The sequence below is a fragment of the Danio aesculapii genome, chromosome 5 (genome assembly GCF_903798145.1).
Source record: "Danio aesculapii chromosome 5, fDanAes4.1, whole genome shotgun sequence".
Classification (NCBI taxonomy): domain Eukaryota; kingdom Metazoa; phylum Chordata; class Actinopteri; order Cypriniformes; family Danionidae; genus Danio; species Danio aesculapii.
Genome location: NC_079439.1, coordinates 64374245 through 64386873, shown reverse-complemented (window position 1 = coordinate 64386873; position 12629 = coordinate 64374245). Strand labels below are relative to the sequence as shown.

The 12629-nt window shown below is 35.7% G+C and overlaps 1 protein-coding gene across 1 annotated transcript in view; it reads left to right on the top strand.

Annotated features, from left to right (window-relative positions):
• c5 (complement component 5) overlaps window positions 1-10611 on the top strand; it is a 41511-nt gene extending 30900 nt beyond the window's left edge. The window contains exons 30-42 of the mRNA XM_056458684.1: window positions 797-1002; window positions 3461-3616; window positions 3704-3766; window positions 5532-5625; window positions 5714-5753; window positions 5838-5940; window positions 6026-6100; window positions 6176-6281; window positions 6381-6464; window positions 7841-7930; window positions 8013-8096; window positions 9058-9199; window positions 10375-10611. Coding sequence (XP_056314659.1) covers window positions 797-1002; window positions 3461-3616; window positions 3704-3766; window positions 5532-5625; window positions 5714-5753; window positions 5838-5940; window positions 6026-6100; window positions 6176-6281; window positions 6381-6464; window positions 7841-7930; window positions 8013-8096; window positions 9058-9199; window positions 10375-10519 — 1388 coding nt within the window. The 3' untranslated portion in view covers window positions 10520-10611. The remainder of the gene's footprint in view (window positions 1-796; window positions 1003-3460; window positions 3617-3703; window positions 3767-5531; window positions 5626-5713; window positions 5754-5837; window positions 5941-6025; window positions 6101-6175; window positions 6282-6380; window positions 6465-7840; window positions 7931-8012; window positions 8097-9057; window positions 9200-10374) is intronic.
• The last annotated feature ends 2018 nt before the right edge of the window (window positions 10612-12629 follow it).

Sequence of the window (12629 nt, the reverse complement as noted above, 5' to 3'; positions counted from 1 at the left end):
TCTGGTGGGTTTGTTTTGTTTTTTCAGCCTATTGATGGATTGCTTGACTGATAGTTTAGATCTCTTTAGATCTCGTCTTGAGAGTTGACAGTGACAGATTCCAAGTGCAAATAGCACCCTTGAAATGAACTCTGGACTTTTTATCTGCTCATTGTAATTGGGATAATGAGGGAATAACACACACCTGGCCATGGAACAGCTTATAAGCTAATTGTCCAATTACTTTTGGACCCTTAACAAGTGGGAGGCACATATGCAAGTTGTTGTAATTCCTACAGCGTTCACCTGATTTTCATGTAAATACCCTCAAATTAAAGCTGACAATCAGCAGTTAAAGCACATCTTGTTTGTTTCATTTCAAATCGATTGTGTTGGCGTTCAGAGCCAAAAATGTTAGAATTTTGTTTATGTCCAAATATTTATGGACCTAACTGTAAATAGAGAAATAGGTCTGTAAAATAACAGAAAATGTACTGGCAGTTTATTACAAGATTTTTGCACCGTCATTTTACATCACCAACTCAGACATTATATCCCTTTAATCTAATAAAAATGTCTATAAAAGTTAAATTTTGAAACTTTTCAGGGTTACAAGTTGTTGGAAGAAGGATCATGGTTGCATAATGCAATTCAAAAGCATAAATAAATGGGGGAATTAAAAAAATGTACACATGAAACACAAAAAACGGAAAACTTAATTTATGGATATGTTTTTACTGTATACTTTTGACCAAAACTCTTGTACATTTTAGCACCCTCTCATATTTTATACACACCATTTTGTCCTTGTTAACAGGAAACCCAGCAAGAGTTCGTTTCTGGCAAGAATCTAAAACCAATATTGATCCATTAACACCTAGCAGTGTGACAGCAAAGTCTGTGGAAACAACAGTTTACGTCCTGCTTAACACTTTAACCAGAGGTGAAACCGAATATGCAAAACCCATCTTGAACTGGTTAACACAAGACCAGAGATATGGAGGAGGCGTCTATTCAACACAGGTATGTGTTTTTTTTTTTTTTGTTTTTTGTTTTTAAGTTTACTTATATACTAATTTCGAGAGGAGCACGTGATTATGATTGACCACAGCTAGTCCCACATTAGCCAACACTTAATTCACCAATCAGATGAATCCTATTGCACTATAATTGACCAAGGTTTTTTACCTTAGGCTTCGTCTTGAAGAATTCTCCCCTTCGACCCCTACTCCTCCTCCCTTTTTCTATATAGAGCAGCACAGTGGTTAGCACTGTTGCCTCACAGCAAGAAAGTCACCGGACCAGTTTACATGTTCTCCCCGTGCTTGCCTGGGTTTCCCCTGAGTTCCCCAGTTTCCTCCCACTCTCCAAAGACATGCGACACAAGTGAATTGACTAAATCAAATTGGCACTATACACAAGCTCCTAGTCAGTATTTTTTTCTTTCCATAAGCAATCCCTATCTGCACAAATTAGGGGAGTTCTCGAGACCTACCTGAACTCAAACTCCCCCTCTCGCAGTTTAAACAGGAGGGAGCCCCGAGCTCGACTATCTTATGAGTTCAGGGCTCTCCCCCGGGACAGCCTGCCAAACACGCTTTATATCAATCATCAGCTAAATGTGAACTCCTCTATTGCAATAACAACAGGCAATTCAACAGATAAAAGTATAGTACAAACAATACAGATATTACATTTTTGCACAGGTATTTGCTTTTATGTTGATTTATATATGTTTTTTGCGACCATTTAAAGGGATAGTTCACCCAAAACACATCTGTTTAGTTGTGCTTTTACTGACTGAGCACTGTCTGACAGACTTTGCGTGGATTGTGTTTTTCTTTCTCTTTATTATTCCTTTTAAACCTGTTTTAACATATTGTTAACCTGTTTTAATAATTTTAAGTCTTTGTTTTATGTATTATGCTTATTGTTTTGTTCTTTTATTGATGGATAACACTTCACAATAACAGTACATGAGTAATGATGTGTTCGTATGTACACTTTATTATGAACTAATGATGAGTTAATGTATCCGCTAATCATGAACTAACTTTAACTACAACATGAGTTCATGTGTGAATAACGGCTGCCTTAATTCATACCTGCCAACACTCCCGTTTTTCCCAGGAGTCTCCTGTATTTCAGGTTACATTTAGCTTAAACTTAAATGTTAATTATACATGAATTAACAACATGTACTAACAAGTAATTAGGGTAATGTGACTCATGATGTAGTTAAAGTTAGCTCATAATTAGCGCACACCTTAACTTATAATAAAGTAATGTTTAGTTTACATATAAATACATCATCATTCATGTACTATTATCGTAAAGTGTTACCTATTGTTGTTGTATAAAATGTGCTATACAGTATAAATAAACTTGCCTTGCCAAAAATTTCAATTTACTCACTATTTGGTGATATTCCTTTTTGGTCTACCACTATTTGATGTCTATTACTAGACTATTTTATATCAAGTGGTTCCAAATCTTTCTGAGTTTTTTTATTCTGTTGAACACAAGAGAAGATATTTTGAAGAAAGTTAAAAACTTGTAACCATTGACTTCCACAAAATAAGTTTTTCCTGCTGTGGAAGTCAATGGTTACAGGTTTTCAGCAATCTTCAAAATATCTTCTTTTGTGTTCAACGGATGGGAGAAACACAAACAGGGTGCGTTTCCCAAAACCATCGTTAGCCAATTAAGGTCGCAAGTTCCGTCGTTACAAACATAGTTAGTTAATTTAGTTCGTAGTTCGTAGACTTTTCAAAAAAATTTAAAGTAAATAAACAATATCCTACGTGATAATAATAATAATAATAATAATAATAATTATTATTATTATTATTATTATTATCATCTTCATCATCATCATCATCATTAATATTATTAATATTATTATTAAAGTAAATATATTTATAATAAATAGCCTCATTATTTATTTATTTATTTATTTATTTATTTATGTGATTTATATATGATATTAGAATATGTGTTAGCTTTTGTAAGTGATTTTATGTTTTAGAATAGAATATGTAATGCAAACATAGGCCCTATATGTGCCATTTACATATATGGAAAACGAGTGCATGTTTTTACCAAAACTAACATTGGATTTTATTTTAAATGCATGTTTGTGTATAAAAATATAATTTGCACAAAGAAATTTTGCACAAAGAGCATCATTTTGGGCGTTTTACGTTATAACTAACGTGGTTCAAGTGATGGATCTGCGACAGAGAAACTAGGGGTTTTAGAAAACACTCATCACTACATCGTTCTTTTCCCAAACGATGCATCATACCATGATAGTTCAGCCGCGAGTTACGTCGTTGTTTGGGAAACGCACCCCAGGTTTGGAATAAGTAAAGCGTCAATAAATTATGATAGAACATTCGGTTTTTTGGCTACCTATCCATTTTATTGTATGTTTGTCAAATGACAAATGAGACCTGTTTATTCTCTCTTGTATTATCAGGACAGCATTCTTACTTTGGAAGCCCTCACCATGTACAGCATTAAAGCCAAAGAAGCCAATTTAAACATGGTGGTTGACATTGAATACAAAACTAAAGGTGAAAGAATCAGCCGAATCCAACTAACTCAGCAGAAGCCTGTGGCTAAACCAATAGAGGTACGATTTTTTATGATGGTATTTAAATTAAAAAGGAAGCAATCATGCTATTAAGTCAAATTCTGCTCTTTTGTTTTCTTTGAAAAGGTGACACAAAATGATGACGTGATCGTCAAAACGGCAATGAGTACTGGTGTGTCATTTGTTAAAGTAAGTGAGTTAGTATATAAATAGAAATGTGCAAAATATCAGTACAAAGTTTATATTAACAATACACACTTGCAGGCCACTTTATTAGATACACCTGTCCAACTGCTTGTTAACGCAAATTTCTAATTAGCCAATCACATGACAGCAACTCATTTAGGCATTTAGGCATGTAGACATGGTCAAGACCATCTGCTGCAGTTCAAACCGAGCATCAGAATGGGGAAGAAAGGTGATTTAAGTGACTTTGAATGTGGCATGGTTGTTGGTGCCAGACAGGCTGGTCTGAGTATTTCAGAAACTGCTGATCTACTGGGATTTTCATGCACAACCATCTCTAGGGTTTACAAATTCAATTCAATTCAATTTCAATTCACCTTTATTTGTATAGCGCTTATACAATGTAGATTGTGTCAAAGCAGCTTCACATAAAAGGTCATAGTAAATAGGAACAGTGTAGTTCAATTTGTAGTGTTTAAGTTCAGTTCAGTTTAGCTCAGTTCAGTGGGTTTAATAATCACTACTGAGAGTCCAAATATTGAAGAGGAAATCCAACGATGCGCAGCTCTATAGATCCTGAACCATGCAAGCCAGTGGCGACAGCGGAGAGGGAAAAAAACTTCACTAATTGGCGGAAGTGAAGAAAAAAAACCTTGAGAGAAACCAGGCTCAGTTGGGCACGACCATTTTAATTTCTCCGCTGGCCAAACGTCTTGTGCAGAGCTGCAGTCTCAGTGGCGGATGCTGGAAGCTGGCCTCAGCGAAGACTCGTCTGTCTCTGGAGCATCACAGGAATCAGTCTCATGTTCTCCACTCTTCCATGACCACCACAGTAGCTGCTCAGGATACGGCCTGGTCCAGGATATGTGCAAAGTATGGTAAAAAGAGAAAATATTCAGTGAGTGACAGTTCTGTCGGCGCAAATGCCTTGTTGATGCCAGAGGTCAGAGGAGAATGGCCAGACTGGTTCCAGCTGATAGAAAGGCAACAGTAACTCAAATAACCAATTTTTGCAGTTTTTGTTTTTGCAAATCTACGAGAGGCCGCTGTGTGCTCTTTTCGGATCTCAGATTTCTCTCACGAGTGCCGTTCGCGCCCGCGCTGTTCTCATGTAAACCTACCAGAGGCTGCTGTCGACCGAGCGTCTGTCTGACTGACAATTCTCACAGGCTCACCAAAATTGGACAGTAGAAGATTGGAAAAATGTTGCCTGGTCTGATGAGTCTTGATTTCTGCTGCGACATTCGGATGGTAGGGGGGTGGATGGTGCGTGTGAGGAGGGGGATCAGTAAAATGAGGCAAATTAAGTCCTGGTGCTACATCCGACAGATCGCACTATTATGTCTTTCTTTTCTTTTTCATTCTTTTCTAACCTGTTTTAACACATTTTAATCTGTTTTAATCTGCTTTTAATCACTTGTATTATTCGTTTTTATTTTCCTATATTTGTCTCTTTTATTCCTGTTTATGTAAAGCACTTTGAATTGCCACTGTGTATGAAATGTGCTATGTAAATAAACTTGCCTTGCCTTACCTTGTATGGATGTTTCCCAGTACTGGGTTGCGGCTGGAAGGGCACCCACTGCGTAAAACTTATGCTGGAATAGTTGGCAGTTCATTCCGCTGTGGCGACCTCTGAAATATAGACTAAGCGGAAGGAAAATGAATAAAGGAATATACTCATAATAGAAACTACATTATTAAGACTGATTTTTTAAAGTTCTATGTATACGACTATGTTTAATTTTTAATTAACCTTTTTTAACAGCTGAAAACTGTGTACTATGTAATGACAGAAAGCAATGAAAATTGCCTTTTTGATACAACCATTGACATTCATGACCGTGACTCAAACTCAGACGGTAGGTTCTGTCTACTTGTTCATACAGTACACTTAATTTCCCTTTACATTTACTCAGTTCAGTTATAATCGGATTTCTTTGTAAGCAGATCCTATGCGTTTGTCTCAGCGGATTGAGGCCTGTGCAAAGTAAGTCTGTACTTTCTCCTGAATAGTCTCTGTAAAATTCATGTTATAAAATGCATTAAAATGAGAATCTCATTATGTGTAAAGATTCAAACCCCCCGAGAATTCATTGGAAACTGAGTCAGCACTCACTGTGATGGAAATTAACCTGCCAACTGGTGTGACTCCGGTTCTGGAAGATCTAGATGAGGTGAAAAACCAAATGCAGTTGCATTTACATTGAGTAGAATTCATGCTTTCAGAAAGCTGAGGTTTTTATATTTCCTTTTTTATAGTACCAGAATGGACTTGAGTCTCGGATTTCTAGCTATGAAGTTATAGGTGACAAAGTACTGCTTCAGATAGATTCGGTGAGCATCACTCTGACTATAATCAAGACTATTTGATCTTGTAAAATATTTCTAAGATACATTGTTTACATGCAGATACCATCAGATAACTTGTACTGTGTGGGCTTCCGTATCCAAGAGGAATTTGAAACTGGCATGACTAAAGCCTCAGAATTTACAGTATATGAATATCAAGCTCCAGGTAGAGTCTTTTAAAGAAATGTTTAATTCATATCAGGCCAGTTTGACCCATATAAAACATGCAAACATACAAAAAAGCATTTTTATCTCAATTTATTAGCATTTAAGTGCACGAAGTTGTACCAGAAACAAACCCGCAAGCTGTTACGACTCTGTGAGGAAGACCATTGCCAGTGCATGGCAGGTAAGCCACATAATAAAATATTATTACCTATTTATTTCTGCTTTTCCTGCTCTGCTGTTATTCCATTTATACTACTGCTGCCTATGAATTTATCATTTACATACTGAGTTTAAAGGGACAGTTTACCCAAAAATGAAAATTTACTCACCATTTTCTCTCCCTCATGTGGTTCCTTACATGTTGAACACAAAAAATATTTGAAAAAATGTTAGACTCTGCGTTGACTTCCATAGTAGACAAAACTAATACTACACTACCTGACTAAACTCTTGTCGTCGACTCCAGTCGTAAGAGCAACAAATAATAACTTGACTTCTAGTTGATCATTTGGAAAAGTGGCAGAAGGTAGATTTTTCAGATAAAACATCTGTTCAACTGCTTCCCAATCATCACAAATACTGCAGAAGACCTATTGGATCTTGCATGGATTCTCATAGAAATCAGTCAAGTTTGGTGAAGAAAAAATCAGGGTTTGGGATTACATTCAGTATGGGGATGTGCGAGAGATCTGCAGAGTGGATGGCAACATCAACAGCCTGAGGTATCAAGACATTTGTGCTGCCCATTACATTACAAACCACAGGAGAGGGCAAATTCTTCAGCAGTAACAGCGCTCCTTTTCATACTTCAGCCTCCACATCAAAGTTCCTGAAAGCAAAGAAGTTCAAGGTGCTCCAGGATTGGCCAGCACAGTCACCAGTCATGAACATTATTAAATATGTCTTGGGTAAGATAAAGAAGAAGGCACTGAAGATGAATCCAAAGAATCTTGATGAACTCTGGAAGTCCTGCAAGAACGCTTTCTTTGCCGTTCTAGATGGCTTTATTAAGTTATTTGAGTCATTGCAGAGATGTATGGATGCAGTCCTCCAAGCTCATGGGAGTCATATTCAACACAATGTTCATTCTTTTTCCAGTACACCATGACTTTATATTCTAGGCTGTACATTATTTCCATTAATTGACAAGACTTTTGTCTAAGCAAAGTCAGTCTTTACTATCCTAATTAAATAATTAAAAATCAAGGCATGATCATATTTTATTTTGGTAAAATAAGCGTAACCTAAAGGCCTTTGCCTTTCATATACGCCACTTCTGATACCAAATGATCAACTAGAAGTCAATTTATTATTTGTTGTTCCTAAAACTTGGATAGGCGACAAGACTTTTGTCAGGTAGTCAATGTTTACAGGTTTCCAGCATTTTTCTAAATATCTTCTTTTGTGTTCAACAAAAGAAAATAACTAAACATGTTTGGAACAAGTAAAGAGTGAGCAAATGATGACAGAATTAAAATTTTTGGGTAAACTATCCCTTTAAAGCATATATGCTATAATTGTGGTTTGCTGTTATTTCTGTGTGCTTTTCCAAATTAGCCGAATGCTGCAACTTTAAATCCACCATTGATCCTTCGATCACTGCTGAACAGCGCACAACTGATATTTGCAAAGAAAGTGTGAACTATGGTAAACATTTATCTTCATAAAAGTTCAAATGACAAAAAAAGGAAGTGATTCTGATTAACATCTTTTTATTTTTTCTCTCTAGCACTTAAAGTAGTAATCGACTCTACTGAGGCAGGAGGAGATTTTGTAACCTACAAAGCCAAAGTTAAATCAGTGCTCAAAAAAGGTACGCAGAAAATAAAACATGTGTTTTTTTAAATACTTTATCTAGAGTTTTTCAAATTTAAAAAAACAAACCCCAAACCCACGGCATACCAGCAATTGAGAGTCCTGTGAAGTGCTTGAAATGTGAGTATTTTTATTCGATATTTGACGTAATCTTAACTAAAACATGAAGAAAGGGTGGGACATAGTGTAGCTCCAATAGCGTTTTGTTTTATCACAGCTCTGCCATTGAGAGCGCTTGAGCTCAAGCGCATCAAATGAAAAGCAAATGAAAAGCTTCTTGAAGAGGGTGGGGCATGTTAGATACTAGAGAGCATTTGATTGGTCAAGATTTGATGAGAAACTCAAGTATGAGGTGATGTGAATAAAACTGTTGGTCCAATTAGAAGGAAGTGATTAAAAAAAATCAGTTTCATACCTTTTAAGTGGGAATTTTGTCACTGTCTAAAAAACTTTATTTTAATTTCATGGGACCTTTAATAATGAATAAACATATGTAAAATTTAAATATGTATATGCAAATGTGCACCCACAACTGTACAGATACTTAATCATATACCTCCATGAATAATTTATACATGCACATATTTTCAAGAGTCCACTCAAACATCTGCAAATATATATTACATATACTGCGTATATACATCATTAATGTAAATAATGAAAAGAAAGAAAGAGAAAAAAGGAAAAGGGTTTTTGGATGTATATGAATACCAATAAATACCCAATTATGAAAGTTTGTATTTTGTACACATTACTATGCTTCATGAAATCTTTTACACCAATAAGCTATCATTGGTCAGTCTCCAGATTTATTTGAAAAAGGACTTCCAAATCTTCGAGAATTTCTTTTGTTTACCCGCAATCTCATATCTAATCTTTTCCATGTGTAATAATGAATGTGATTTGTTAATAAAGTCTTCTAACAGCTTCAATCAAACCTCTTCATTTCTTATCTGCAGGAGCAACGGATGACTTAAAAATAGATTCAGAGGTAGAATTAATAAAGAAGGCATCCTGCAATTCAACACAATTCAAGGATGACAAGCAGTATCTGATCATGACTGCTGAAAGCATAAAGATTCCAGTGAATCGTGCTTACAAGTGAGTTCTTGTCTGCTTTATTGCTCTTTTTTTTTTTAAACATATTGTACAGTACCTAATGTTCAAGGTTGCTATTTGGTAAGGTTTGGACTATTTGCTTGTCTGACCCCAAAAAATACATAGTAATTTATTGCAATATACACTACCTGACAAAAGTTTTGTCACCTATCAAAGTTTTAGGAACAACAAATAATAACTTGACTTCTAGTTGATCATTAGGCATCAGAGGTGGCTTATATGAAAGGCAAAGGCCTCTAGATTACGCTTATTTTACCAAAATAAAATATGATCATGCCTTGATTTTTAATTATTTAAATGCCGCCTACATCTTACCCCAGACATGCCCAATAATGTTCATGTCTGGTGACTGGGCTGGCCAATCCTGGAGCAAAGTGACCTTCTTTGCTTTCAGGAACTCTGATGTGGAGGCTGAAGTATGAGAAGGAGCGCTATCCTGCTGAAGAATTTGCCCTCTCTTGTGGTTTGTAATGTAATGGGCAACACAAATGTCTTGATACCTCAGGCTGTTGATGCTGCCATCCACTCTGCAGATCTTTTGCATGCCTCCATACTGAATGTTACCCCAAACCATGATTTTTCCTTCACCAAACTTGACTGATATCTGTGAGAATCTTGGGTCCATACGGGTTCCAATAGGTCTTCTGTAGTATTTGTGATGATTGGGATGCAGTTCAACAGATGATTCATCTTAGATCTGCCTTCTGCTACTTTTCCAAATGATCTACTAGAAGTTATTATTTGTTGCTCTTACAGTTGGGATCAATGACAAGACTTTTGTCAGGTAGTGTATGGTAAATATACCTTATTTCCACATGCTATCTTTATTTCGCAGACAAATAAAATATGAAAAGCAAAGCATAGTCCAATGAGGAAACATTGTCTGCTTTTTTTTTTGTTATGCACAAATTCAAACTAGAACTAAACAAGCATTAGAAACTAAAATAAACCTATAAAAAGACTATTAGAGATAAACAGGATCATCAAATATCATAGTGATAAAATTAATGTATAATACAAAATTAATTATAATACAACCTTTATCTGTTGTATTATAACTTGCATTAATCCGACACAGTATGAAGTCTGTGTGTTTCACATCATTTATTATACTATTATGTACAATATACAGTGATTTTCTTTAAAATGTGTTGCAGGTACAAGTTCCCTTTGGACTCTGAAGCTTGGGTGGACTTGTGGCCGCTTGATTCTGACTGCAGTGATGCTAACTGCAAACAATATGTCAAAGTTTTGGATGCATTTGAATTTGACTACTTATATAACGGCTGTGCTTTTGTGTAATCTCAATAGAAATGGTACTTCATGTGTATGTTCTTATTCTATAAAAAACATATTCTGAATAAGAATAAACCGAAGCATCTAAATCAGTTCAACTCTTTGTGGAATCATCATTTACCACAAACATATTCAACAAATAGCATTAGCTTACATGTGCAATTTGAAGAGATAGTTTACACAGAAATGAAAATTACCCACCCTTCACTTGTTCTAAATCTCTTTGACTTTCTTTCTTCTGTTGAACACAAAAGAAGATATTTAGAAAAATGCTTATAGCTGGAAGCCATTGACTTCCATTTGTGTCATTTTTCCTGACTATGGAAGTCAATGGGTGTGTTGGACTTTTCCTAATCCTCCCAGGTTAAAACATCAGTGGAGAGGCTTTAAATAAGTTTAAAAAATGTAATTAATTAGATGAATAAAGCGTTACAGAGCTCCGGGTGTCAGAGAACAGTAACACAGGCCGTCTGTGTTAGCTGGACCCCCCCCCCCCCCCCCCCCCCCCCCCCATATTTATTATCAACTTTCTTCAGCCCCGCCCAGGGGCGCTTCAGTAAGAAAGATCCTCCATCCAGATCAGTTCAATCATCAGTTGTTAGGCAGAACAGCAAATCTGCACAGAAAAAGTTACACATACACAAAACAGAGCCTGCCAGAGAGTGAGCCTTCGCCCCTCCCATCCGTTATTGTTCCTGTAAATGAGCACACTCTGAAAGTAGAATTGTAACGTTTTGTAGATAACAAGCACAGAGGAGTTAACTTCTCAATTATCAGTCACACGAAGAAAAATATAACTAAATATAATTCAAAGTTTTTGTATTTAACAGAATAAAGAAACTCAGAACGGTTTAAAATCACATGAGGAAGAATAAATTATGAAGTAATTTTCATTTTTTGATGTGAGGGGGGGGGGGGTCTAAAAGTGTTTATATAGGTCTAAAAAACTCATTATTGCCATAAATAACAACCTTACTTGATGATAGAAACGTATTTTGGAAAGTATATGTTGTTTTTATGAATGTATGCAGTTATATGTTGTTGAACACGTACTGTACATTTTGAGTGTGCATTTTGAGGACTCTTATTTAGATCCATGCAACACGTTGACTTCCATAGTCATTTTTTCCCTACTATGGAAGTCGATGAATGCCAGCAACCAGTATAATTCAAAGTTTTTGTATTTAACAGAATAAAGAAACTCAGAACGGTTTAAAATCACATCAGGAAGAATAAATTATGAGGTAATTTTCTTTTTTTTTTGATGGGGGGGGGGGGTCTAAAAGTGCTTATATAGGTCTAAATAACTCATTATTGCCATAAATAACAACCTTGCTTGATGATAGAAACGTATTTTGGAAAGTGTATGTTGTTTTTATGAATTTATGCAGTTATGATATGTTGTTGAACACGTAGTGTCCATTTTGAGTGTGCATTTTGAGGACTCTTATTTAGATCAATGCAACACGTTGACTTCCATAGTCAATTTTTTCCCTACTATGGAAGTCGATGGGTGCCAGCAACCAGTATTCTTCCAAATATCTTCTTTTGTATTTAACAGATTAAACACATAACATTTTAACATCACATGGAGGAGTATACATTATGAAGTAATTTTTATATTTTTTAAAGGGGGGTGTCTAATAGTGTTTATATAGGCCTAAATAACGATGATAAAACGTGTTTAGGAACGTGTATGTTGTTTTTATGAATGTATGGAGTTATATTTTGGCTACACTGGAAATGAGTGCTCATTTTGAAGACTCTTATTTTGAAAAATCCTGCAACAATGTCACGTGATCAAAACACCACCGCGAATCATTTAAGTTCTTGCTGCGAAATCAGAATGAAAGAGAATTGTTTGCTCGGTTTAATCCTTAACTAACGCATGAGTTAAATAAATGATAGCTGGGATAAGAAGTGAATCTAACAGGCTTGTATTCGCTTGGTTTTATTTATTATTTTAATAGAGATTCTTAATAACCTGACGGTTGCTGGATAAGCGCTTGGTATCGGTCACTATGGAAACTGGGTAACAAAAGTTGACCAGTCTTCGCTAATCAGTAAATGACCATGCGGTTCCATGTTAAACTTCTTATTAAAAACACTTTGTAAT